The sequence below is a fragment of the Lepidochelys kempii genome, chromosome 11 (assembly GCF_965140285.1).
Source record: "Lepidochelys kempii isolate rLepKem1 chromosome 11, rLepKem1.hap1, whole genome shotgun sequence".
In the NCBI taxonomy this organism is placed as follows: domain Eukaryota; kingdom Metazoa; phylum Chordata; order Testudines; family Cheloniidae; genus Lepidochelys; species Lepidochelys kempii.
In genome coordinates, this window is record NC_136390.1 from 49,948,368 (window position 1) to 49,975,091 (window position 26,724).

General features: G+C 41.3%; 1 protein-coding gene across 1 annotated transcript in view; it reads left to right on the forward strand.

Moving 5' to 3' along the window:
* The window catches only part of FAM171B (family with sequence similarity 171 member B), a 74,486-nt gene that overhangs the window by 36,337 nt on the left and 11,425 nt on the right, over positions 1-26,724 (forward strand). Inside the window, exons 2-7 of the mRNA XM_073306110.2 lie at positions 15,668-15,901; positions 16,768-16,860; positions 17,870-18,028; positions 20,516-20,686; positions 23,402-23,518; positions 26,311-26,434. Of these exons, the coding sequence (XP_073162211.2) occupies positions 15,668-15,901; positions 16,768-16,860; positions 17,870-18,028; positions 20,516-20,686; positions 23,402-23,518; positions 26,311-26,434 (898 nt within the window). The remainder of the gene's footprint in view (positions 1-15,667; positions 15,902-16,767; positions 16,861-17,869; positions 18,029-20,515; positions 20,687-23,401; positions 23,519-26,310; positions 26,435-26,724) is intronic.

The following is a 26,724-nucleotide window of genomic DNA, read 5'->3' on the forward strand; positions in this document are numbered from 1 at the left end:
TCTTTTAGAAAGGGACATTGGGGAGAGAGGACAAGAAAGGTAAAGAGAGAAAAGGCTCTTTTCTGTAGATGCTGCAAAATTCAGATGTTTGAGTCACATCCCACAAAAGCATAATCTCTGCCATAGAAAAAAATATTTTTGCTAAAACTTTGCTTGACTTTTAAGAGGTCAGCTCTTAAAAAATGTTTTAAAATACGGCCTCAACATTATGTAAACTAGGAAGCCTGACTGGATTTTTCTTATGAGTCTGACTCCAATGAGCAGAGTAATGCCAGAAGCTGAGAAAACATCTGAATTGGTTACCAAATAGTTCATGAAGGTAGAAGTCTTTGTCTCCAGAATTGCATCTTACAGCAGTTCTACAAGGTGGGGAAAGGGAATAGGTTGACATTTGGATTTTGATGTGTTTTTATATCTGGAGAATGTGAGGATTCCGGGGATTTAAATGATAACTTCTTTAAATGATAACTGTCAGTCTCAGGGTCCTGATTCCCCATCGACCCTTCTCCCTTTTTAGTACTGGGAGTTAGCAACTAAAACACCCCCACTGAATCTTAGCAGGGGGCAACAGTCCCCTTACATACTGATAAAAAGCAGATACCAGTTCACCATAACTATGCTATCTTTCCTACGGTCTGTATTGTACCATGATAATTATTACTGCCGTTGACCCATAATTTGCTTCTCAATGCCTTTTTTCTTAAAAATAAAATAAATAAAACCAAGATAGAGATAAGTACACGAATAAATGCTATGTAATGTAGGGATCTGAATGAGAACCTCTGTAGGGATTTAATTATTTCCATTTACTACATCTAAAGTATACACAGTACATTAATCTGCAGTGAAGAGGTACAACAAAAACTGCCCTGGATTAAATCTAGTAATAATTATGTTACATAGGGTGATAATGTGCCAGCCTCTCCTATGCAATTCAATGGATTGTATACTCTTGAATGTTTTCTAACACCTTCAAAATTACAGTACCAAGAGTGACCACTCATGGGAGTTAACAGAAGTGGTTGCTTGTAAGAGGTGGTCTCTCTTCAAAGGTTTGCACACCAGAGAGCAGAGCTGCTCTGTGGCCTCTGCAAGTAGTCACTTGTGACAGGTGGTTTCTCTTCAGAGGTGGTCACTAAAGAGGTTTTACTGTATATGTATGTACATAACTGAGGGATACCTCCCTAAATTCCAGATGGTATTTCTTGAATGTGCTTATTAGAATTAAACATAGAAGCTGTTTCTTTTACACACTAAGAAAAGGAGTACTTGTGGCACCTTAGAGACTAACCAATTTATTTGAGCATAAGCTTTCGTGAGCTACAGCTCACTTCATCGGATGGATACCGTGGAAACTGCAGCAGACTTTATATATACACAGAGAATATGAAACAATACCTCCTCCCACCCCACTGTCCTGCTGGTAATAGCTTATCTAAAGTGATCATCAGGTGGGCCATTTCCAGCACAAATCCAGGTTTTCTCACCCTCCACCCCGCCACACAAATTCACTCTCCTGCTGGTGGTAGCCCATCCAAAGTGACAACTCTTTACACAATGTGCATGACAATCAAGTTGGGCTATTTCCTGCACAAATCCAGGTTTTCTCACATCCCCCCCACCCCCATACACACACAAACTCACTCTCCTGCTGGTAATAGCTCATTCAAACTGACCACTCTCCAAGTTTAAATCCAAGTTAAACCAGAACATCCGGGGGGGGGGGGGTAGGAAAAAACAAGAGGACACAGGCTACCTTGCATAATGACTTAGCCACTCCCAGTCTCTATTTAAGCCTAAATTAAGTCATTATGCAAGGTAGCCTGTGTCCTCTTGTTTTTTCCTACCCCCCCCCCCCAGATGTTCTGGTTTAACTTGGATTTAAACTTGGAGAGTGGTCAGTTTGGATGAGCTATTACCAGCAGGAGAGTGAGTTTGTGTGTGGGGGGGTGGAGGGTGAGAAAACCTGGATTTGTGCTGGAAATGGCCCACCTGATGATCACTTTAGATAAGCTATTACCAGCAGGACAGTGGGGTGGGAGGAGGTATTGTTTCATATTCTCTGTGTATATATAAAGTCTGCTGCAGTTTCCACGGTATGCATCCGATGAAGTGAGCTGTAGCTCACGAAAGCTTATGCTCAAATAAATTGGTTAGTCTCTAAGGTGCCACAAGTACTCCTTTTCTTTTTGCGAATACAGACTAACACGGCTGTTACTCTGAAACCTGTCTTTTACACACTGTGAAAGTTTTGCTTTAAAGAAGCTACCAAACAAAAAATGGAATACATACCTATGTTCTGTCTTTTGCATTTACACAAGTAATAGGAAGGAACCAAAACACAAGGAAGGTGTGGTTCAGATAACTCTTTACTTAAGATACAAGGCTTAGCCACATATAGGTACCACTGCTCTGGCAGGGTTCTGGCAGCTTATGAAACACAGAAGATGGTGAGAGCCATCAGAGGGCTCACAAACTGTTTAAAGGGATACCACCTAATTGCTACACACTACAAAGCACATAATCAGACATTAATAATTACTTTATTAATACCCTTTTCCAGAATATTTTTTTTAAAACTACAACATTTTGGCTATAACTCACTTCTATTATGAGCCACCCTAACTGATGTATAACACATAACACGAGTTTGTAATCTCCAAAATGGGTCCTAACTTAATACCGGATCCACTTGAAGGTCCCGATTAGAGATGGTCAAAAAAATCTAAAGTTCCAAAATGGTTCAATAAAAAAAAAAAAAAAGAAGAAGAAGAAGAAGAAGAAAAGAAAAAAGGGGAAAAAAAGGATTTTTTTTTTTAAAACAAATTTTAAAAAATCTCAATTTTTTTTTAAAACCAGCTTTATTCTATTTTAGGATTGTATGCCTTAGAGGGGCAGTGTGACCTAAAGCATAGAACGCTGGACTAGGACTCAGGAGACATGAGTTCTATCCCCTACTCTGCCACTGGTAAGTTGGGTGACCTTCCAAGCCCCAACATAGAAGACATGCCAGGGCTTATGGCTGTTTAAGATACGCAACAAAGAATCAGGAGAGTGCTGGAGCAGCCCAGGATCAGGAGGGTACAAAGGTGGATAAAAGCCACCTTAGCCCTGCCTCCCTCTGGGCTGTCCCCCAGATTGTTTTCAGTAAAGAGCTTCCTCCTGTAAAACATCTCTGGCAATCAGGATGAGCACAGCATGCTTCTCAGAGCTCAACAAATGTCTCTGTAAATAAAAAAAAAAAAAAGAGAGAGAGGAGGAAACTGACCCAGCATTTTCCACTCCTAGACTTCTTGACTGAACCTTAACTCTCAGAAGGATGCCTCTGCTGAAGGAAAAACAGAAAAAATTGTCCTTACTTGAACTTTTTAAGATACATCTAACTCTTTACTCAAGTTTTACAGTGACAGGCGCCTAGGAAATACATAAAATATCCTCAAAAAGGAGTACCTGTGGCACCTTACAGACTAACAAATTGAATTAGTCTCTAAGGTGCCACAAGTACTCCTTTCCTTTTTGTGAATACAGACTAACATGGCTGCTACTCTGAAAAAAACAAAGTAATTACTGAAGTAGCTAAACAGCTGGTACTTAAGCTTTCCAGTTATTTTTAGTTTTCTTGTCCAGGTGTAAGAACAGTTTTGTTTCTGTGTTAAAGATTTCTTTACAAAGAACATCCCAAAATGGCACATTATCACCCTATGTAACATAATTATTACTAGATTTAATCCAGGGCAGTTTTTATTGTACCTCTTCACTGCAGATTAATGTACTGTGTATACTTTAGATGTAGTAAATGGAAATAATTAAATCCCTACAGAGGTTCTCATTCAGATCCCTGCATTACATAGCATTTATTCGTGTACTTATCTCTATCTTGGTTTTATTTATTTTATTTTTAAGAAAAAAGGCATTGAGAAGCAAATTATGGGTCAACGGCAGTAATAATTATCATGGTACAATACAGACCGTAGGAAAGATAGCATAGTTGTGGTGAACTGGTATTTGCTTTTTATCAGTATGTAAGGGGACTGTTGCCCCCTTGCTAACATTCAGTGGGGGTGTTTTAGTTGCTAACTCGCAGTACTGAGAAGGGTCGATGGGGAATCAGGACCCTGAGACTGACAGCCCCCAGGAACAATGGGGAGAGGCCAATGCTCCAGGTCAGCCTGACTGACAGGGCGAGCAGGCTAACCAGGGAGTCAGGAGGCCAGGGAGGTCCCGTCCTCCACATGAGCTGGAATTGCCTGGGTCAGAGAGAGTGGGGCTAAGCTAAGGAGAAAGGAGGGGTCTAAGCTGAGCTGGGGATCAGAGCTGTGCCAGATCCAGAGAGAGCAGACCCTGTCCTGCGAGCAGAGCTGCAGCCCCAAAGCCAGAGGCACAGCCCAGAGAGAGCAGACTTGCCCTGGGAGCAGAGCTGCAGCAACCAGAGCCAGAGGGGTCAGAAAAGCAGCCCAGGAAGCAGGTCAGTGCTGGGAGCAGAGTCACAGAAGCAGCCTACAGAGCAGACCTGTCCTGGGAGCAGAGCTGCAGCAACCAGAGCCAGAGGGGCCAGAGAAGCAGCCCAGGGAGCTGGAGGCAGAGCAGAAGCAGCAGCAGTGCTGAGGCAGAGTGGTGGAGCTGGGGCTGGAGCTGGGTGCGGTGAGCAGCTGTGGAGTGCGAGGGGGACCCTGGGCAGCGGGCCCAGCACAGGGACACCCCTCAGCCAAGGGGCTCTGCAGGCCAGGCTTGGATCATAACCCCGACAGGGCAGGGGTGACACTAGGAAGAAGGGTCCTACCACTTAAAGCCTGAGAGCGTGTGGCCACCACCAGAGCGAGTGTCCAACCCACAGCATCCCTGCAGCACAGCCAGGGCCTGAGAAGGCGGCCGGGGACTTACAAGGAACAGACTGTGAACTGCCCTGACATTCCAGAGACACTGTTTGTGATGTTCCCTGCCTCAGAGCGGGGTGATGTGTTTCGTTTCACCTTTTCCATTTTTCCTTATTCTTTTTAAAATTAATTGTTGATTAAATAACTTTAACTTATATGTAACGGTCAGTGGGTTAGAGAAGTGCCCAGTGCAGACAGAGTATCCCGGAGTGGGGACACCATAGCCCCGTCCTAGGTGACCACATCAGGGTTGGGGGTCGAGCCCCCCAGGAATCCTGGGCCCAGCCTTGTTGGGGTTACGAGGACTCTGCCAGACAGGAGAGTGGAAGGGGAGTCCTCAAGGGTGGGGAGGCCACTGGGTAAAGGAAGTGGGAGTAAGGACTCAGATTCTTTCGCTAGCCCACTTCACCGGGGTAGTGCAGAAGCCAGGAAAGTTCCCCACAATAGCGGGACTATTCTTGCACTTATAAGTAGATAACTATATTTTATCCTGAAAAATCTTAGCCATTTTAGTGCTGTTTAAATAAAAATTACATGGCAGTTGACATAATTAAAATGCTGTCCTGTTTATGGTAAAATACTTAAACGCTTGTATATAAAACAGATGTCATCTTGTTTAACAGTCCATTCTGTAGCGAAGATGCATAATGCTACAAAAGTGATTAGTTATTGTCCATCTTGATGAGGGTACATACATATTTGAGTTTGTGGTGATGAGAGAACTCATTTTCCAAAAAGCGTATGGTCATATTGATGACAGCATGGTACTCCCTCTACTCCTGTGTTTCTGCTGCCAGGGATTCCCTAATAATTTATTTGGAATCCAGGATGCAAGATTAATTAAGGTAATGCAGAACATCTTGAGAGTAAGTGTAGTATGCAGCTATTATCAGTGAAACCCCAGTTTGAAGCATTCTCAAAGTCACTGTAATTATAATCTCTGCAAGAGGCTGGGTATCACAAGGGGAAGTCCAATCCTCTACTTAGCAGTGTTTAAAAAACAGACAAATACGATACAGCAGATCTGATACAGAGAGTTGAGAACTAGATTGAGAGAATAAAGATCTTATGGGGAGCAACAGATGTGATGTATTGCTCGTATATTTTTATTCATTAGGATAAACAAACACGTTTACCGAATAATGCGTTCTTTCTCAAGCAGGTCCACAGATTCTAATAGTGGCTCTTCAGCTGACTCTGCAGTTTTTGGAGAGAGAGTGAAACTTACTGGGGTTTCCAGATGTACATTCCCCCCTCTCCCTCTCGCTTTCAGGTTTAGTCCAGGCAATGAGGGTTGTCTGGCTGCTGTGAAGGATTTGGACATACTCTGTGATGATTTATGAATACTGTATGTTGGACTGGTTATTGGCTTGATTTCTATTTGGCTGTTGGTTTAATTCAGCCAGAGACTGTCTGGAAAAATAGGAAGGAAGGAAAAGAATGGCTCAAGATAGCTACCGAGCAAACAGTTAAGAGTTGTTAAGGGACAATGCCAGAACTGGTAGCGTTCATGATTTTACCTCCATCTCCAGTGAACCTACAAAATGTGTTTTGAACAGAAGGGTCAAAGCCTGCGAACAAATGCACTTCCCTGCAGTATTAAGAAGAGGGACTCTCTCTAAAGAGAGGCAGTGCAATGGTTGCTCTGGAAAACCAGACTGACACAGGACCTCTCTGGGTGTATATGAGGAAGTTAGGCCTGCGTTGGTTATCATCAGGAGATGGTAAGATAGACATGTGTCGGCTTTTTAAAAATTCCTTTTTTTTTTTTTTTCTTTTCACCTACGGCTAAATAAACAACACTTTGTTTTAAGAAGGCTGTTTGGTCAGTCTATACCTCTGGCCACAGGCTCAGGCTAAGAGTAGGATACTTGTGAAATTCTACCCCATGAGGCCTAAAACCTGAGGGGGGTGAGCTCAGAGACCTCAAAGGGACAGAGGTGCAGCTAGGCCTTTGTATTGAGGACCATGCTCTCCATAGAAGACTTGGAAGAAAGTTACAGACTCTCTCTCCCAGCCCCTTGATCCCAGGCTAAATGCTTTTTTGTTGAACACTTGTTTCTGTGACTACCATGTGTTTCACTACATGCTTGGGAGCCATCTGGAGAGCAGTGGACGAGATTTATTCCCTCCTGGCTTCCAGTTTTTGTGCCTTCAGTCTTATGGCTTCGGCCAGGATTTATGGCCTGATTCCAGTCTTTTTCCACCAAGGAGTGCTCTTGGGAAGCACTCCTTGTCTCCCTGGGCAAAAGGACAAGGACCAATGAAAAATTTCACAAGCCCTCAGCTAGTAAAACAAATTTCAGGTAATGGAGGGCACGGAGATCCAAACAGTCGCACCTAGGAGTCTTCTAAGCCCAAAGGAAGATCTCTGTAGAAGTTCCCAGCACAGCACCCTAAGGTTGTGTTACCCCCTAAAATTGATGTAATTGAATGTATGGTGGGTTTTTTTTGTTTTTCTGTTACCAACCCAGATGAATTCTACAGCGATGACATCTCATGAACATTCTATTTGTGGTAGCGGATCATGGGCATTCTATACGTGGCTGTAGTATTAGTGCTATGATGCAAAGAGACCGTTCAGTATTCTGGCATTTTCCTTTGCGTTGTACAGTCACTTTTGAGGGGCTCACTGCAATGAACACGCATCCTATAAACAGACATAAATACTGTATAAACTGCATGAACAGCGGGAGTCAGGGCTACAGCACTCTGAACCTTCATTTCCAAAACGACGAACCTTTCCCACTTGATCTAAAGGAGAAGTCATTTAGCTGACAAGTAACAGCATGTTCTATTTCTTTCCTGTAGGCCACTCACTAGTAGAGGGCAACACCACTAATCCATACACGCAAAGACAATATATTTAATCGGATGAAAGCTGAACTAACTGGCTGCTTTTTGTTCCTGTATTCCTTTTTTTTTCTTGATGCACATGTAATGCCCATTGGGATTAATAGAGGATATTAGTGGAGGAAGAAAGAGGCAAATTAGCGTATTAATTTTATGGAATTCCTTTCTATGTATTTTTATTTATTTGTTGGCTTAATGGAGTTGAGTGAGACCCGTTATTCACTAACAACTAAATTAAGACTTTTTCCAGACTTGCTGGATTTGGAAAAGAAATACATAGACATTTAACATTAAATTTTAAAAGGTTAGAACTACCTCAGTAGATAGCTGACATTTAAAAATTTATGGCTATCCTTTATTATTATTTGCATGGGACTTTGTAGAGATCTGTGACTTTCAACCAGCCATCATTTTTGCCTCTCAAGTGGCAAGGCAGACAAAAAAACCCAAAAATCATGCCTATCGTGATTATAATAAAGGTGGCTTATGAATTTGGTTTCAAAACATGGTTTTATACACTCTAATAAACGCTTTTTTATAAAGGCCACTCTGGCCTTTTGAAAGAAGTGTAGTGATGAGTTTATTCTGAAGTTGCACTTCTGTTTCAGGAATTTAAAAAATTACAGTTTTAAACCATTCTTATTTTAAATTAGCATCTCAATGAAATTTTTCGTATTCTGAAATGGACAGGCTAAAATCTCAACTGTCCCAATTATTATATTTTAAATTAGCTGATAGTATGATTATTAAATTTGTTATACTTGAACTCTGGTTTCTAATTTCGTAGATCTTGTCATTGTTTTTAAAGAGTTCATTAAACATTGGTGAAGTGTATTAAATAAACTTTTATATGTAGTTGGTGATGGTGCACATGGTGAATAATCGTAGAGTCTAGCTGTAATGGAAAGCCTCTGATTAAGTGAGCTGTAGCTCACGAAAGCTTATGCTCAAATAAATTTGTTAGTCTCTAAGGTGCCACAAGTATTCCTTTTCTTTTTGTGACTACAGACTAACATGGCTGCTACTCTGAAACCTCTGATTAATGACATCTTTCAGAGATTGTTGTTGGGGGTTAGGAAGATATCTTTAACTGTTACTCTGACAAGTACATTTTGAAAGGCTATTTTGTTAGCTTTGGATGGTAAATGAATGTGTACTGTTTTATTTATGGATTTAGCTAAAGCTTTTGATGCCGTTCATCATCTACTTGCTAATCCAAAGTCTTTGGGATTCAGCACAAATCCTAGAGCTTTGGATAGATTCTGAAATGACTTGTCTAAAAGCAGCAAGTGTGTAAAAATAAATATGGTTTTGGATCTGTTCTTGAAGATATTCAGCAATCCACTTTGGAATTGACCTGCCTGAGTCCTGCACTGACATTCATTTTGTATCATCAATTAGGCCCCAATTCAGCAAAGTGTTTAAGTTTGTACTTAACTTAAAGCACAAGCATATGTGCATGGAGTACTTAAGCACATGCATAAAATCTGCCCCCCCCCCTTTTTTTTTTTTTGGTAATTTCTTCTCTTGTCATGTTCCTACTCAGCTTCTTGTTAGCTTTCCTTTTATTGTACAGACCTTTATTGGAATAGATGTCTCTAAATTCCACTCTAAAAATACCTGTAAGAACTGCACAGGTATATCTAACATGAATTTGGCCTACATTGTCTCTTCACTGTTATACTCCTTTTATGCTTATTCCACCAAATAGACTTGTGGCGTTCAATGGACCTAATTTCACAAGTAAGGGCTGATCAGATGCAGGCATACAAAATATGACCATTAGTCAAATTGTGCTTTTTCTGTAATAGGGAATGCCTGCAATAGAATGAAAATATACTGCTTTGGGTGTTTGTTGAAATTAACTACAATATTTTTCATTGGATTTAAAAAGTTCGATTTGCCAAAACAAAAACATTTTAAAAAAAATCAATGAAGTCTTGTTGGTCTGTTAGCAAAATTCTCATTTCTCTTATTGAGATCAATATATCGAAGTGGACCTTCTCTTGAATAAAACACCCTGGAAGGATGGTTATCTTACAATCTGCAGTTCCTTAGTTTGTGAATTTAGAACTGTATTTATTTTATGCAATGTAATACATTACAAAATGGCATTTAGTAATTTTACCAACCTGATTGGCTGGTGATGTATCCTAACCATCTGGTTATAGTACAGAAATCTCATAAGCCTTTGCTCTGGTAGCATTCTCTGTTGGCTGTTCCAGGATTATCACTCTGTTCTTCAAGCCAGAAAGCACAACTGCACTATGAGCTTGTAAATTGGTGGAGATTCCTCATTTCTGTACGAGGACTTGTGGTGATGTGAGTTCTTGTATTTAGGAAAGACCTTTTCAATAGGTTTTGGGGCCCCGTCATAAACTCTGGTGATGATGCAGGAAATCTCTCTGATTCTGGATCATTTAGCAGAAGCAGAGGCAATGGCAAACACCTTCTTATGTATTCTCATTCTCCGTGGAATTATGTGTTTCTTTCATTCTTAGACCAGGTCCTGTCCTACAGTACTCTGTAGATGAAACATGTTTAACCCAACAGGTCCGACTGGGTTTGGGTAGTTGCAGTTCATCCCTTCGAGCGTCTGTGACCAATGGATCTAGTGACCCAAAATGGCCTTCTTAAAGAAAAAGTATTGTTTAGTTTAACCATAGGAGCAACGCATAAAATAAGAGAGAAGGGGTTTTAAAACAACAAATTATCTACACATGTCTATTATTATTACTTATTATTTCTCTTCGCATAGCACCTAGGAGCTCCAGTCATGGATCTGAACCCTGTTGTGGTAGATTCTGTACAAACAGAACAAAAAGTCAGTCCCTGCCCCAAAATACTTACCTTATTTAAGGCTTATCTACCCATTGTGTTGGAAGCCTAAGAAGACCTAACTGCTTCAGACCTTCCAAGCAGGGTCTGTTTATGTGTCCTCAAACAACTGCTTCCCTTCTTGACAGAGACTTTTAAACTGTTTGTAGTTCTTCTGTTCCATATTGGCAAAACAAGCTGTGTAACTTGACTGGAGCCAAGGAAATGAGATCATCCCATTCAATAGCCTAGGCATTGTCTCTTAGACATTTTGGGTATGCCTATACGACGAAATTAGGTCGATTTTATAGAAGTTGGTTTTTAGAAATCAGTTTTTTACAGTTGATTATGTATGTCCCCACTAAGTGCATTAAGTCGGTGGAGTGCTTGTCGTAAGTGTTTTTGGATACATGTCGTCGGTCGCCCCTCCCTCCATGAAAGCAACAGCAGACAGTCATTTCACGCCTTTTTTCCATGCAGATGCCATCCCACAGCAAGCATGGAGCCCGCTCAGTTCAGCTCACTGTCACTGCTGCTGTTTTGATGCAGTACGACTTCTAACCGACATCATCCATCGCTTCCGCTGCAACTCTGCTCTCCTGCTCTTGTAAATAAGCTCAGTCTCAATAGCAAATTTCTCCATGTTGTCGTCATCCACCACTTCCGCTGCAACTCTGCTCTCCTGCAGATGCCATACCATGGCAAGCATGGAGCCTGCTCAGCTCACCGCGGCTGTTGTGAGCATTGTATACATCTCATGCATTATCCTAGAGTATGTGCAGAACCAGGCTAAGAGACACCAGCACAAGGACGATTGTGATGAGGACATGGACACAGACGTTTCTGAAAGCACGGGCTGCGGCAACTGGGACATCATGGTGGCAGTGGGGCTGGTTGATACAGTGGAACGCCGATTCTGGGCCCGGCAGACAAGCACAGAGTGGTGGGACCGCATAGTGTTGCAGGTATGGGATGATTCACAGTGGCTGTGAAACTTCCGCATGCGTAAAGCCACTTTCCTTGAACTTTGTGAGTTGCTTTCCCCCGTCCTGAAGTGCAGGAATACCAAGATGAGAGCTGCCCTGACAGTGGAGAAGCAAGTGGCGATAGCCCTGTGGAAGCTTGCAACACCAGACAGCTACTGGTCAGTCGGGAATCAATTTGGAGTGGGCAAGTCTACTGTGGGGACTGCTGTGATCCAAGTAGCCAATTCAATCACTGACATTATGTTATCAAGGGTAGTGACTCTGGGAAATGTGCAGATCATAGTGATGGCTTTGCTGCAGTGGGGTTCCCAAACTGTGGTGGGGCGATAGACGGAACGCATATCCCTATCTTGGGACTGGACCACCTTGCCAACCAGTACATAAACTGCAAGGGGTACTTCTCAATGGTGCTGCAAGCACTGGTGGATCACAAGGGACGTTTCACTGACGTCGACGTGGGATGGCCGGGAAAGGTGCATGATGCTCGCATCTTTAGAAACTCCGGGCTGTTCGAGCAGTTGCAAGAAGGGAGTTACTTCCCAGACCAGAAAATTATCGTTGGGGATGTTGAAATGCCAATAGTTATCCTTGGGGACCCAGCCTACCCCTTGATCCCATGGCTTATGAAGCCGTACACAGGCAGCCTGGACAGAAGTAAGGAGCAGTTCAACCATAGGCTGAGCAAGTGCAGAATGATGGTAGAATGTGCCTTTGGATGTTTAAAAACTCGCTGGTGCTGTTTGCGGACTAGGTTAGAGCTCCGCGCAACCAACATTTCCATTGTTATTGCTGCTTGCTTTGTGCTCCACAATATCTGTGAGAGTAAGGGGGAGACATTTATGGTGGGATGGGAAGTTGAGGCAAATTGCCTGGCAGTCGATTTTGAGCAGCCAGACACCAGGGTGATTAGAAAAGCACAGCTAGGCGCGCTGCGCATCAGAGAGGCTTTGAAAACCAGTTTCATGACTGGCTAGGCTACATTGTGACAGCTGTGTGTGTTTCTCCTTGCGGCAAACCTGCCCCCTTTGTTGATTTTAATTCCCTGTAGGCTGACCACCCTCCCCCCTTTGATCACAGCTGGCAAAGGAAATAAAGTAACTATTGTTTTGAAACCATGCATTCTTTCTTTATTAATTTTTTTTAAAAAGTGAGATAATTGACAAGGTAGCCTGGGTGGGGTGGGGTGCGGGAGGAGGGAAGGACAAGGCCACATTGCTTTTTGTAGCCACACTACAAAACAAAACTGTTTGAATGACAGCCTTCTGTTGCTTGGGCCATGCTCTGGAGTGGCTGGGTCCCCGGACCCTTCCCCTCCGTGCGTTCTTGGGCGTCTGGTGAGGAGGATATGGAACTTGGGGAGGAAGGCAGGCGGTTATACAATGGATGCAGCGGGGGTCTGTGCTCTTGTTGGCTTTCCTGCAGCTCCAGCAGACACTTCATCATGTCCGTTTGCTCCCCCATTAGCCTCAGCATCGCCTCTGCTCTTCGCGCTCAGTTAATGCTTTCCTGGCCTCTGCCACTGAATGCCTCCATGCATTAAGCTGTGCCCTGTCAGTGCATGAGCTCAGAAAACATATCAGCGTGAGTGCATTGTTTTTTGCCTTCTAATCTGCGATAACCTCAGAGATGGAGATGATAGGGGGAGCATAGAAACATTTGCACCTGCAGGGGGGGATAAAAAGAGTAAAATTTAAGATGATACATTTATGAGAACAAAAGGGAGGCTCTTTCACAGTGAATTAAGCAATTCATAGCAGACAGCACATGTGCTTTAGGTACAAGGTTGCATTTTGCCTTTTATATTGAGCGCCTGCCGGTATGGTGACACATCACAAACGGCTGGGCAACAGAACTTTGTTTCCGGGCAGCCATGGTAAGCCTTTTGGTGTGGGGTTGGCTTCCTACACCTTCATAACATGTGGGAATGGTTTCAAACTGCAGCACCATCCTTTCCCATAGCAAGCAATGCCAGTTGGGTTTCACATTTAAAAGGAGGGGCTGCCGTTTTCGGGTGGATGTGCAGCACACACCTCCTCCCATCTCACCGCGTGGCTATTCTCCAGGGTGATTCCTTCACCCCTCCCCTCACTGCTTGGCTATTCTCCAGGATGATCCCTTTTAGCCAAGTGCAAACAACCCAGCATGAACGGGGTCCTTTTACTGTTCCCTTACAAAAAGTCCCCTATTTCAACCAGGTGACCATGAATGATATCACTTTCCTGAGGCTAAAACAGAAAGATATAGACTGAATGCGACCAAAACCCAGGACCATTTGCTGCCATGCTTTGTGCTGCAGTGATTCCAGACTACTTGCTACTGGCTTGGCGTGGGAAAGTGTCCTACCATGGAGGAAGAAATAAGGCAGCCCTCCCAGAAACCTTCTGCAAAGGCTTTCAGAGCACTTCCAGGAGAGCTTCATGGAGATGTCCCTGGAGGATTTCCGCTCCATCCCCAGATACGTTAACAGACTTTTCTGGTAGCTGTACTGGCCGCGAATGCGTCCCAATTCTTCCGGGCACATCAAACATTAAACACTATTGCTTTTAAACCCTGTACTATAGTTACAAATATGCACTCACTAGAGGTGCCTTTCTCTGGCTTCAGGGTCCGGGAACCGGCCTTGGGAGGGTATTGGCTCCAGGATGATAAGGTCCTGGTTGCCAGGGAGAACAGATTCACTGCTTGCCTGCTGTGCATTCTCCTCCTCCTCCTCCACAAAATCCTCCTCCCTGTTGCGTGAGACTCCCCCCTTGCAGGTGTCCACCAACAGCGGTGAGGTAGTATGTATGGGGCTCTGACCCAGAGCGACCATTGGCCTCCTTTGTCTTTTGGTAGGCTTGCATGAGCTCCGTAACTTTCACGTGACACTGCTGTGTGTCCCTGTTGTAGCCTTTCTCCACCATGCCCTGTGCGATTTTGGCATATATATTAGCATTTCTTCTTTTTGATCGGAATTCAGCCTGCACAGATTCTTCTCCCCATACAGCAATCAGATCCAATGTCTCCCTTTCAGTCCATGCTGGAGCTCGTTTGCGATTCTGCGGGGACTGTATGGTCACCTGTGCTGCTGCGCTCGCCACGCTGACCAAACAGGAAATGAAATTCAAAATTTCCCAGGGCTTTTCCTGTGTACCTGGCTAGTGCATTGAAGTTCAAAATGATGCCCAAAGCAGTCACAATGGCGCACTCTGGGATAGCTTCTGGAGGCTATCCCAAATTCGACCCAGCAAGGTCAATTTTAGCGCTACTTCCCTCGCCAGGGAGGAGTACAGAAGTTGATTTTAAGAGCCCTTTAGATCGACGGAACGGGGTTGGTTGTGTAGACGCATTCATTTTAAAATCGACCTAACGTGGCTAAATTCGACCTAATCCCGTAGTGTAGACGAGGGCTTTGAAGCATTTAGCTGGAGGTGTCTTATCAGGAACCTGCTTGTTTTTCCTACCTCCTATCAAACCAAACCTGCATTTTCATACAATAAACATCCTGATAAACAAGTCAACACATAATATTCCTAAATTATCTCAGACAACTCTAAATCTATCCCATAGGATAAATAATGTTCTGAGTTGCTGAGATTCTATTGGAAATGCACAGCACACTGTAATATGATACTTCTTTCATACAAAGTACAGGAGAATCTGGGCCCCGGTGGAGCTATCATTTATTTTGGGTTTGGAACTGCAGTATCTGTTGCTTCAGAGTTTCATATCTCAGTATGTTGTGTCCCAATAGCATTATCTTTTTTTCCTCTTGGTAGGTTACAGTTTTGAGCTATGACATCACTTCTACAAAGCTGGCTTTGCAAGATGGTAGAAGAAAACCTAGAGAAAAGGACTAAAAAGTACCTTAAAGAAAATATCCCCTAAGCATTCCATCAGCATAATTTTGCACTGATGCTAGTGTTGAACAATCACATTATTCTTGTTGGACAAATGCATTTTGAATGCTAAAATTTGGGATGTGAGAAAAAGAGAAATATGCAAAATTGACAACGAGTAAACCACAGAATATGGTTACTTTTGTCTGTCGTCAGCCTGGTAATTTAAAGTATGACAAATATTGTTGCTTAGTTAAATATTATGCTTAGTCATTATGGGTTATGACCTATCTCATTTTTTTCCCCCTTTTTTTCATAGGATCTGTGTTTATGCTGAAAGTTCAAGTAAATGACATCATCAGTCATCAGTACCTACCCCAAGCAATTGTAGAAGTGTTTGTTAACTACACAAAGACAAATTCCACCCTCACTGGAAACAATGGAGTAGTGTTGATAAAAGTTCCCTACAAGTTAGGTCTAAGTTTAACTATTGCATCTTACAAAGAGGGCTACATGTTAACACCATTGCCTTGGAAGACTGGGAGAATGCCAAGTAAGTAAACCCTTTAAAGTCCTATTATTACACTGTGTTCAATTGAAGCTTCTTTCTTCCTTGGGTAATCCACCTAATTGTAATGAGCTGTACATGACTGAATGCAGTCAAAGTCGGTCATGATTGAACGCCAGATATTAAAGGTAAATGACCCTTTAGACTTGATAAAATTATAACATGGATTTTTAAAACTGAAATAAAAATAATTTCAACAACAGTTAAAAATATCTGTCCATGCTGAGAGATTATACTGCAGTGGGGGTATGATTTGAAGAAAGTGAACGCATGTGCATATACATATATGTATACATACATACATGTAATATATGTACACATACATGTGTATTTTTCATGGTCATAGCAGAGTGAGTGAAAGGCCAGCTAGGAATGTTAGAAAGTGTTAGGATTATGGGGTACTGAGAGGCTGAAATGTGATCGTGGCTCAGAGCTACTGCTCTGAACTCTTCCATCTGTCAGTTTAGTTATGTTTTCAGCAGTGTTTCATCATGAATGGCCTGCTTTTAACTATCACATTTTTTTTTTAATAATTCTATTAGGGTGTGTTTTTAAAGTGCCTGTTTTTTGTTGTTGTTGTTTGTTTTTTTTAAAAGAGGATGGGCTGTCCAAGAATTCCAGCTATCGTTTAATCCACAGAACATGTACACCATGAACACTGGTAGTCCACACTGCCTAACTAGTATGATTCATCCCTGGACTAGTGGGACCGCTTAGTCCTTCGGTCTTCCCATACCTTCTTTCTTTTTCCCCATTTGTTTCCCTGTCTTTGGAACCATATGTTTGACCACAACTTTCTTTGAAACTTTTACACATGTAATCAGATATTCTTAATGTCTGTCTTTCCACAGTATACTCATCTGTAACACTTTCTCTGTTCCCACAAAGCCAAGCTAATATATGGTTGTTTGAAGATACAGTTCTAATCACTGGAAAACTGTCTGGTAAGTACAGCACTACATGGGATAGGATGTAAATGCTTTTTATATGGAAAACTATGTGCCTTAACTAATGAATACAACTGTTTTTTGCCAACAAATTCTGTGGGGAGAAGTCAGTGACCTCCCAAATGATGGTGTTGTTTTCTGTGCACTTAAGGGGTTATTCATGAATGTTTTTCCACCTTGTGCACAAATAGCCAGCTTTTAGTTAGCAAAGCAATGGCTTCCGGCACCGGTTTCCACTAAAAATAAATAGACCTATTACTTATGGCCAAATTCCAAACTGGTGTAAATTGACACAGCTCCACTGAATTGGGGCTATGCTGATTTACACCAGCTGAAGAGCTGGCCCTCAGATTCTATAATGTAGCAAGCGAAGCTCCTTCCAAATCTTCCAGCCTTCCACGGATGTGAGTGTTATTTACAGCCATGTAGACATTAGGTTATTATCCCTGTATTTATTATTTATTTCTGACCTTCTCATCTCAAATCACAAGGGAGTCTGAATAGAAAGCTGCTGATTTTGCACTCTGTACATGTAGGGGTGGGAGGAGGAGGAGGGGGGAGATTAATGGATTGAAGACATGTCCTGTGGAGAACCAGCGCTATTAAAAACACCAGAAATCTCAGAGGAGCTCATTGCACTGGCGTGCATGTGCATTATTCCACTGCATTGAAAGGCTCTGGTAGTCTTCAATATGGTTACCCAAGATAGTTATTTGAAATGTATCTGCCTCAGGAAAGATTGAAGCTGGAGAACATTTGCTGTAGCAGAGAGTGTTTAGAGAATCCAAGGATTAGGGATGGGAGCAAGAAGAAATTATTCTGTTTTCAGATACTGTTGTATATATGCTAGCGGCAAGTACTGGCCTAAATCTAGACAATTGCAAACACTCGAGAGTAGGGGTTTGAAGCAGTGTTTTGCACAAAGGATTTCTGGGCTGTTTGGCCATAGAAAGCATTAATTCAGATTGAATTATTGCTAATTTGAAATGTTACTCTTTTTTTCCAGATGCCAAATCTCAACCAAGTGTTCAGTTTCCCAAAATTTTAATAAAACTTCCTATAAGCCACCATATTACAAACGTGACAGCCTATTTGACAGTGCCACAGCAGTTTTTGAAAGTGGACAATTTTCTTTATACAACAGGAATTCTTCTAAATAAATCAGGTATATTAAATTTGTTAGAATCTGCACTTTAAAAACATAATACAAGTATGTATGTACTTATGTAAATATACATTTCCCCTGTAGTCACGAGGGCCTGATGCTGTGCCCATTTCATGCAATAGCAAAACTCCTTTTGACTTTCACGAGAGCTGGATTGAACCAATACATGTTATAATTGTAGATGAGTAATTTACATCACTTTACATCTCATTCAAGAACATAATAAACACCTCTTTTCCACAGGCATAAATAATGGTACAGAGGGCCATATGCTGATTTCCTTCTCTGGGGGGTTCCACACGTACTATATAACCCCTCAGTGCAACCAAAGTAGGGTCTGATCCTGCAATGTGCAGAACACTTTCAGCTCCCATTGATTTTATTGAGAGTTGAAGGTGTTCACAACTTTCCAGAATGCATTCACAATTCTATGGCGAGATCCTCAAGTAGTGTAAAGTGGGTTAGGGCTATTGAAGTCAATGGAGCTTCATCAATTTATACCAGTGGAGGATCTGCCTATATTTTTCACTTTAATTCTATTACCTAGTCAGCGTGGGCACTTTGCCACACCCACCCACATAAGGATAACACAGAAACTATCATTTGACTTGCAGACAGTTAATCCATGCAGCATTATTGATTTACTTGCAGTTAATCCATGTAAGCCTGGTGATACCAAACAGGCACTTTAAATATATGGAGAGCAATTGAAGAAATAAAGTATGTTCTCCACATCTGTTTCAGTGAGTAAAAATACATTTTGAAACAGGTCTAAGTTGTTTCATGGGTTGGTAGTAGTCGGGGGGGGGGAAGTATCTTAAAAGACTTAACCGGTACGCAGGGGCGGGGTCCTTAATCAGAAGGGGTGTGGCCTCAACCGGAAGGGGCAGGGAGTTTGAATCCCCAGGAGCCCCAGGGCTCTGGCAGCGATTTAGAGGGCCAGGGGCTCTGGCAACGGCGTTCTGGTGCCAATTTAAAGTGCCTGGGGCTCTGGCTGCTGCTGCCCAGGGCCCTTTTAAATTGCCAGCCTGGGGAAGCTGCACCCTGCCAGTAGAGTCGGCTGTGTACCGGCTCTTGCTGGTACGCTGGACTGGGCAGGCTTGCTTTCACCTCTGGTGGTGGTGGTGGTAGTAGCCGTGGTAATACGTTGTACATCTGTAGTGCTACACCTTTTTAATGCACTCTGAAATAAGCCACTGACTGCATTCCTCATATTGATTCACGCTTACTTTCTAATCCACATAGTTATGTTGGTATCCAAGAGATCACCATGCTGTACCCTTTATTCCATCCTACTTAAATGTTTTTTTCTTTTCTTCCCAATGCCCACGGTACAACAAGGCTCTTAAAAATTCACTGCAGTTTTATGGTTTCATTAATGTGAATTGGATGATGTCCTTGCCGTGGCTTCTAGCCAAATTATCTGAGTTTCATATTCTAGTTTAATTTATATTTAATCAAAATTCTCACAAATACCAGTATCCTATTTGTGTGTGGACATTTGAAGATTTAAAAAAATTGTTTATAATACAACTTTTGAACTTGAAGCATCAGAGATAAGCGGTGTTCTTCTCTTAAATTCTGTCTGGTGTCTTTTTAAATTATTCATAGAGCCTGTTCCTTCAGGACTGTATTTTATAGCCGGTAGAGGCTGATATCTGATACACTGACAGTTGTCTCGCAACTAGTTTCTAACAGTGTGCAAAGCTCTAATATCATTCTGCTACTTAATAATTCTGTTTGTCTTTCTTGAGCAAACTGTCACACTCTGGATCCTGAAGTATTTGTATCACATAGTATCAGTTATTGCAAGTTTAGTGCAAGAAGAATGAAGGGAAACAAAGTTACAGCCCACACAATAAAGCAGTACAAACACAGTGGTTCCTTTGAATATTTTGACAAGCCATAAGGACTGTACCTCATGATTAACGCTACAGAAACTTCTAAATTAACAAATTAATCCTTTCAGTAAATTTTATTAACAGAGCTAATTAAATGCTGGAAAAGACATGCAAATATATCATGAATACTGGAGCTTCAGTTTGATTAATCTGTAACAGAACACCCCTTAATATGCGTGGATTCACAAATCATTTGACTTGGTCTGCAATATTCAACATAGAATAGCTAGTCTGGTATCTGAGATTTAAAGTACTTGCTATCAGGTATTGCTCCCCAAAAGCCAAATTTGCTTAATATTGAATTCTGTGAATATTGTCGAACCAGCTTTGTTTAAAAGTTATATTTATCTTTTACAGGCCTTAAATAGGAATTGCTGTGTACCAATTATTAAAAAGTATTCATTGAAGAGGTGAAATGCTTGAGACTTGAGTTTTCTCAAGTTATATTGACATCTCGTGGTACAGACCATACATTCTCATGATGGCTTGCCTTCAGTTACAAATGAAAACCCATTTTAAAAAAAATAGTAAATAATGTTCTTGAGTGTGTATTACTTATGGACAAATTATTCCTTCTGTTGATTAGGTTTTAAAAGCATTGAATTGACCCCTCTTGCTGCAATATGTGTAAACCTCCTTTCAGCTGGGAAAGAATTGAAAGTGACTGGTCCAATTCATATTACGCTGCCTCTTCTACCGACAAGTAGGGTAAAATCAGGAGATGCTATACCTGCATGGACATTTGATATGAAAACTGGTATGTCTGCTATATACTTTGGAATCCCACTTTAATGCTGTATATCATACACTGCAATATGTAGTATTAGTGTGATGTGGAGTAGTTTGAATCTGAGTGCATGTGTTGAATAATATATACCACTAAAACCTGTTGGTTTTGGTTTGGTTTTTTTTCAAGTAGGGTCATAGATATTTTAGCAGGATTTTCCTGGTTGTAAATGTTTTAACTTGCATTTTTGTTTTTTCAAAAGTATATCCCTGCTTTGATGAATTCAGCCATGAACCATATGTATGTAAATGAGTTATATCAAAGAGTAGTTTTAAGGATCGATCACATGTTGATCTTTATTTTCACAATTCCATAAGTATTTGGGACAAGATAGACTTTTTAAAACTGATGTAAATTTAAGCATGATGACGGTGTCTTGGCTGATGGTTTCACTGACATTCAAAATTAAGAATTATTTGAATATATTATGCTCCAGAGTCATACCCCTAACGTTCACTTGAAATTAAATGTTAATACTGGGACAGACATAGCTTTAGTCTGTTTTATTACTATTATTATTTTATGATTATTGCAAACAGTTAAGAAAGTAAAAGTTATATAGGAGAAATAATAGAATTAAATTAGAGTTTTTCTTTTGCTGTAATCTGACATATAATATCTCCTGTCAAATATTTACAGTAACAACTAAATTGAAATAGACCAGTGATCTTGTTGACCCGCTCAGATGCACTAGAGGAAGGCAGAAACCTCCATAATGCAGCTCATCTTGCAATACTATATTGGCAGGTGGTCCTGACTCTCACTGGCAATTAGCTTATGCCTGAAATATAAGCCTATGTAATTGTATCCCAGCTACCATGGATACTATTCTAATTCATATAGAGCTAAACCTTTTCTTGACTCTTACTGAAGTATTTGCATCAATAATATTTAAAGTAGTCTTGTTCTCAACATGTAGTTAAACTGATTTTTCAGACTTGTTATAAGATAACTGAAAATTACATCACTCTGTTTAAAGGGTACTAAAGGACAATTAAATTATAAATAAATACCCCTACATTTTTCTTAGTACATGCTGTTTCCTATGGAGTGGAAAGTAAAAAAATTAAAGAATGCTAACTCTCTAATTTTAAAGATGATTACAAATCTTTGTTACTTTGCATAGATATTTTTATTCTCACTCCAGGTAGGACTTTTACAGAGATTAAGTCTCATGAGAATCTAGGTTGTACTTCTCATAAAACTACCTCTAAAACATGGAATAATTTCCTTTTTACTAAACATATGGCTTTGTATATCGATTGGTTTCAGAGTAACAGCCGTGTTAGTCTGTATTCGCAAAAAGAAAAGGAGTACTTGTGGCACCTTAGAGACTAACCAATTTATTAGAGCATAAGCTTTCGTGAGCTACAGCTCACTTCCTCCTGTAGCTCACGAAAGCTTATGCTCTAATAAATTGGTTAGTCTCTAAGGTGCCACAAGTACTCCTTTTCTTTTTGTATATCGATTGTTACCCTCTTCTTTCCTTCACATTATACACAGCCCCCGCACCTTACAAATGACTGGATGGCCTGGAGTGGGACGAATTGTGCTGTCTTCTCATCTGTTACCTTACTTCACCATTTTGTACCTTGTAAAATGGTTCTCTGTAGTGGGTCTGTGGCCATGCTTCGCTGTTAGGCTTGGAGGGAGGCCACACTGACTTACTCCCTCGAATAGTCAAATCACAGGGAATTGGAAGTTAGCTTAGACTCCTGGCTGGGCAGGCAGCAATTAACAGTCTACAGCCCAGGCCCTTTTGGGCGGGGCACAATAACAAGCACTCTTTAGCCTGCGCCTCCTAGCAATTCACAGCCTAGGGCTCACAGCCTCCTGGCTGGTGCAAGCCCCAAATGCAACAGGCGCTCCACCTACTGTGAATAGGCCACCATCCCAGTGGTGGGGTTAGTGGCAGGGAGACCAAGGCCTCAAGGTTTTTTAAGCAAACTTCTGTGCAAGCTCTTCACAGTATGCAAGTGCAGTATCCTACCTTGCAGAAGCTTGACATGACCCAAAACCTGTTGTTTTGCACTGCAAGGCAGATGGTGTGGGATCTGTGGCCTAACAATAAGTCTTCCTTGGGCTAATTGAGCTGTTTCAGCCTTAGACAATTTAAACAGAAAAAAAAATGTTCAAGGCAGGTATTGTTGATCCCGTTGCAGTCTTAATGGATTATCATTGCTTGTCCATTGTACACTAATAACTAATGCTGGAAATTCTATTAGTTGTGCTTAAGTTACCCACCCTTAATAAATTTAAGCCTTGCACTAAAGTAGCAGAAGGTATGAATTAAAATTATTTTGGTGCAAGTCTGTGTGTGGACTCTTTTTTATTATTATTATTATTTATTATTATTTTGGAATAAAACTGGCTAAAGTCATTTAACAAACCACTAGATTGACTTTAGTTATTCTTCTTCGAAAATAACTGTCCACTCATAGAATTACACTGAAATATCTAAATCGGGTGTAGAAAAAGATTTAGTTAAGTCATACAAGTTTGTGTGTCGACAGGGTTTAGTATATAAGATGAAAGTCCCAGAAGAGCTTGATTTTAAATGGTTCCTTTTTGATTTTCCATACTTTTCTGATGACTTGCTTTATGTAATGCCTTTTTCAGTGGTAGAACCATATATAAAACAAAACTATGTGCCGTGATATGTTTAATGGCTGCCTTCTTTTTCAGGTGCCTGGGTAAATCGTGGGCTGGGAATGGTGAAGAATGCAAATGACCATTTAGTATGGACGTATGTTGCTCCGCACTTGGGATACTGGATAGCAGCGCCAGTGCCTGGAACCAGAGGTATTGCATATTATTAGAACACAAAAATCATTACATTATCCAAATAATAACTTAATAGCTGTTTGTCAGTATAATTTGCTTCTTGAAAAATAGAGGAAAAATTGGTATGCAGCTGGCTTCAATCTGATGAGAGTCATTGTTAATAAGATGGAATTCTGAGGGTGCCTCTGCTTCTGTATACAGCATACACGTGCGTTCTTGTGTCCTTTAACTGCTAGTGATACAGTTGACTCGGGGATTGCAGGGAACACAACCCAGCAGGGCTGTCCTTAGGATTTATGGGGCCCTATGCAGTAATATTAAACTGGTGCCCCTATGCCCAGCAGCAGCCTGGGCTTGCCTCACGGCGGCAGCATCAAAGGATACTGAGCCACCCGGCCCAACTCACAGCAGCGGAGAGTCAGTTCCCCGCAGAGACCCCCATACCCTCTTCCTCATGCAGAATGCGCAGCACCGGCGCATTCGGTTCTGTGAATACGGCTCCTGCCTAAGGACACTGCAACGCGCACTGGGTGTGCGGGAGCCGATCCGCTCTTATCTGCTCTCATGGGTGGTGGGTGAAGCTGCCGCCAGCCCACCTCTTCTGTCTGTGGCCCCACCCAGGCTCCAGTCCTGCTCCATCCCAGGCCCCGTCCCCCTCTGCCCAGGCCCTGTCCTCTCCCCACTGTCTCCCTCCTCTCTTCCCTCCCTCTCCCTGCTCACTCCCTTCCAGCCAAATCCCTGATCCCAAACGAAGCAAATGACATTTGAAAAAAATACTCTTCTGCAATTTCTTTCGAAAGAAAACGGGGCATGTTTTCCACTGCATGCCAGGTGGTGAAGACTGGACATGCAGAACGTACCTAATTAAAAGCACTAAACTTGGGAATAAAAAATGTCAGTCGCAGGTTTTTTGATATGCCCTGAAGTTTGTCAGAGATTTATTTGCAAAAACTTTGTAGTAAGCAGCTCTTCTCTGTTTTACATTTTCTTAATCAGTATTTCTAAGATGATTTTATATTTTAAATGTACTCTTAAGTCTTCATAAAGTAATCTTTCCAGATTACTACATATTTAACTCACTGAAACAAAGATATTATTTTAAATTAATCAGTCACAGAGGTTTAGTGTGTTCATAACAAGGTTCATTGCTTTTAGAAAAAGGGAACACTAATTTATTTACCCTGTGTGATCTCCATAACAATAGACATGTTTATGAAATTTCAGCAACTTTAAAAAATATGTTTCCAAAGATTTTAGGCATAACAAAGAATTTGATATCTTACTAGGTACTGATTTTGCTGGAGGGTTCTCGTAAAACTAGTTCATCAGATAGTCAGAAGTAAAGAAAGAGAAACTCTGTCTACCTATCTGGAAGGAAAGGGCTGTTGTCCCATTCAGGGCTCTCTTCAACCAGGGGAGCCGGGGGTGAAGGGAGAAAGAGAAGGACAGGAAGACTTTGGAAGCAAGTTCTTTTTTACTATTGTAATTAAAATTAAAATGTGTATTTTAGATAAAGGTGGTCTTTTGAGGGATTTATATAAAAAACTACATGTCTGAAGATCCAAGCATTTAAGGCTAAAGACGATTGTGCATCTAAAAATCTATGCAAGGATTTTTAGAGATGTGATTTTATAATCTTCACCAACTCACTAATGAAATATTTTTAAAGCAAATTTTAAACTAAGGTCCTATGGACTAACATGTTCTGAGTAAATATTATAGTAATGCACAACTGTTTTTGTCAGTAAATTCAGAAATTGACAGTATGTACCTGGGGCTTAGCAAATGCCTGTTAAATGGCTTCATTGCCACTTGAATGGCTCTTTAACAGTTTCAATGTTGTGCTAATTGATCTGGCAGGCTGGAAGGCTTTTTCACTTTTAAGTTATTAGATACCCTCTGGAGGAAGACTCACCAGCAGCCAGCTATGGTGGGAGCCTGCAGGAAGGGTCAGAACAGGGATAGGAAGAGCTAGGAGGTGCCCCAAATTTTCAGGTGCCCTATGGAGCCGCGTATGCTGAATATGCCTAAGGACGGCCCTGAAACCCAGCATACTTCGAAAGAAGAAATATGATTTGTGGAATCGTTTCCAATAAGTTGGAAAAAGTATTCTTCCAGATCAGCTGGTGCCTCAGAGCAGACATGGTCTCCCTCATTTTCCCCATTTTCAGACCTCTTCTCAGATACATTTTTGGAGGGAGAGAGAGCCAAGCCATGTTAGGTATATATATTACTGCCATCTTCTGGGCGTACTCTAGAAGAGAAGTATCAGCATAACAAACTGAAAAGCTGTTGGAACCCTCGGTCTGTTTTAGCCCCTGGAACTGTGTGGGGAGGAGGATGGGATTGGATTGATTGGCCACAGTGGTTACAGCTTATATAGAAGAATCTGAGCTTGCACAGATAAAGTTGTACTTATCCCTGGAGTGGGGATTCATATGGACAACTTTTGAAAGAGAAAATGTGGTTTCAGAATTTTAAAATTAATGTGACATGATGTGACAGCAGCTCTGTTTAGGGACTAGGATTTTGAAACAAATTCGGACATATAGCATGAACACCATTTGGCTGGAATTGAGCAAAGGCAATATGTCAGTGTTTGTGACATCAGCCCCTGAAGTGTGATTTGATATTGGTGATGGTTCCCACATTTCCATAATGGCTAAAATGACCAATAGCAGGATAGTGCAGGGGAGCAGAACAGCAGCTAGAAAACTACAGTGCAATTTATCAAATGCAGTTTTGCATGAGAAACACAATTCTTAGTTCTTGACATCTCATTTGTTTGGTTTTGTGTTTAAAAAATCTAGACTCTATTATTAATGCAGTTTCCAAGGACATAACAGCCTATCACACAGTGTTCCTTACAGCCATACTTGGAGGTACTATAGTCATTATCGTTGGATTCTTCACTGTTCTTCTCTGTTACTGCAGGTAAGGAAAAAGAAAAGCTTTAATATGCTTAGCATGGATGGAGTTTAAAGTTAACAAATGGGGCTCTTTTGAGACAAAATAGTTGTTTTCTTTGTAATATCTAGGAAGTGCATGTGTTTAAAGTCTTTTTCAAACGTACTAATTTAAATATATACACTACATTAATATGCAGTGTAATCACAAATGATTTCATTGGTTTTTGAACAGGTTTAAGTTGGTACCTACTGGCTTTCAAATTGTACATCATACCTTTTAGTCTGTGAAGTCTTAAGTGCAATCTGCGCTCATCA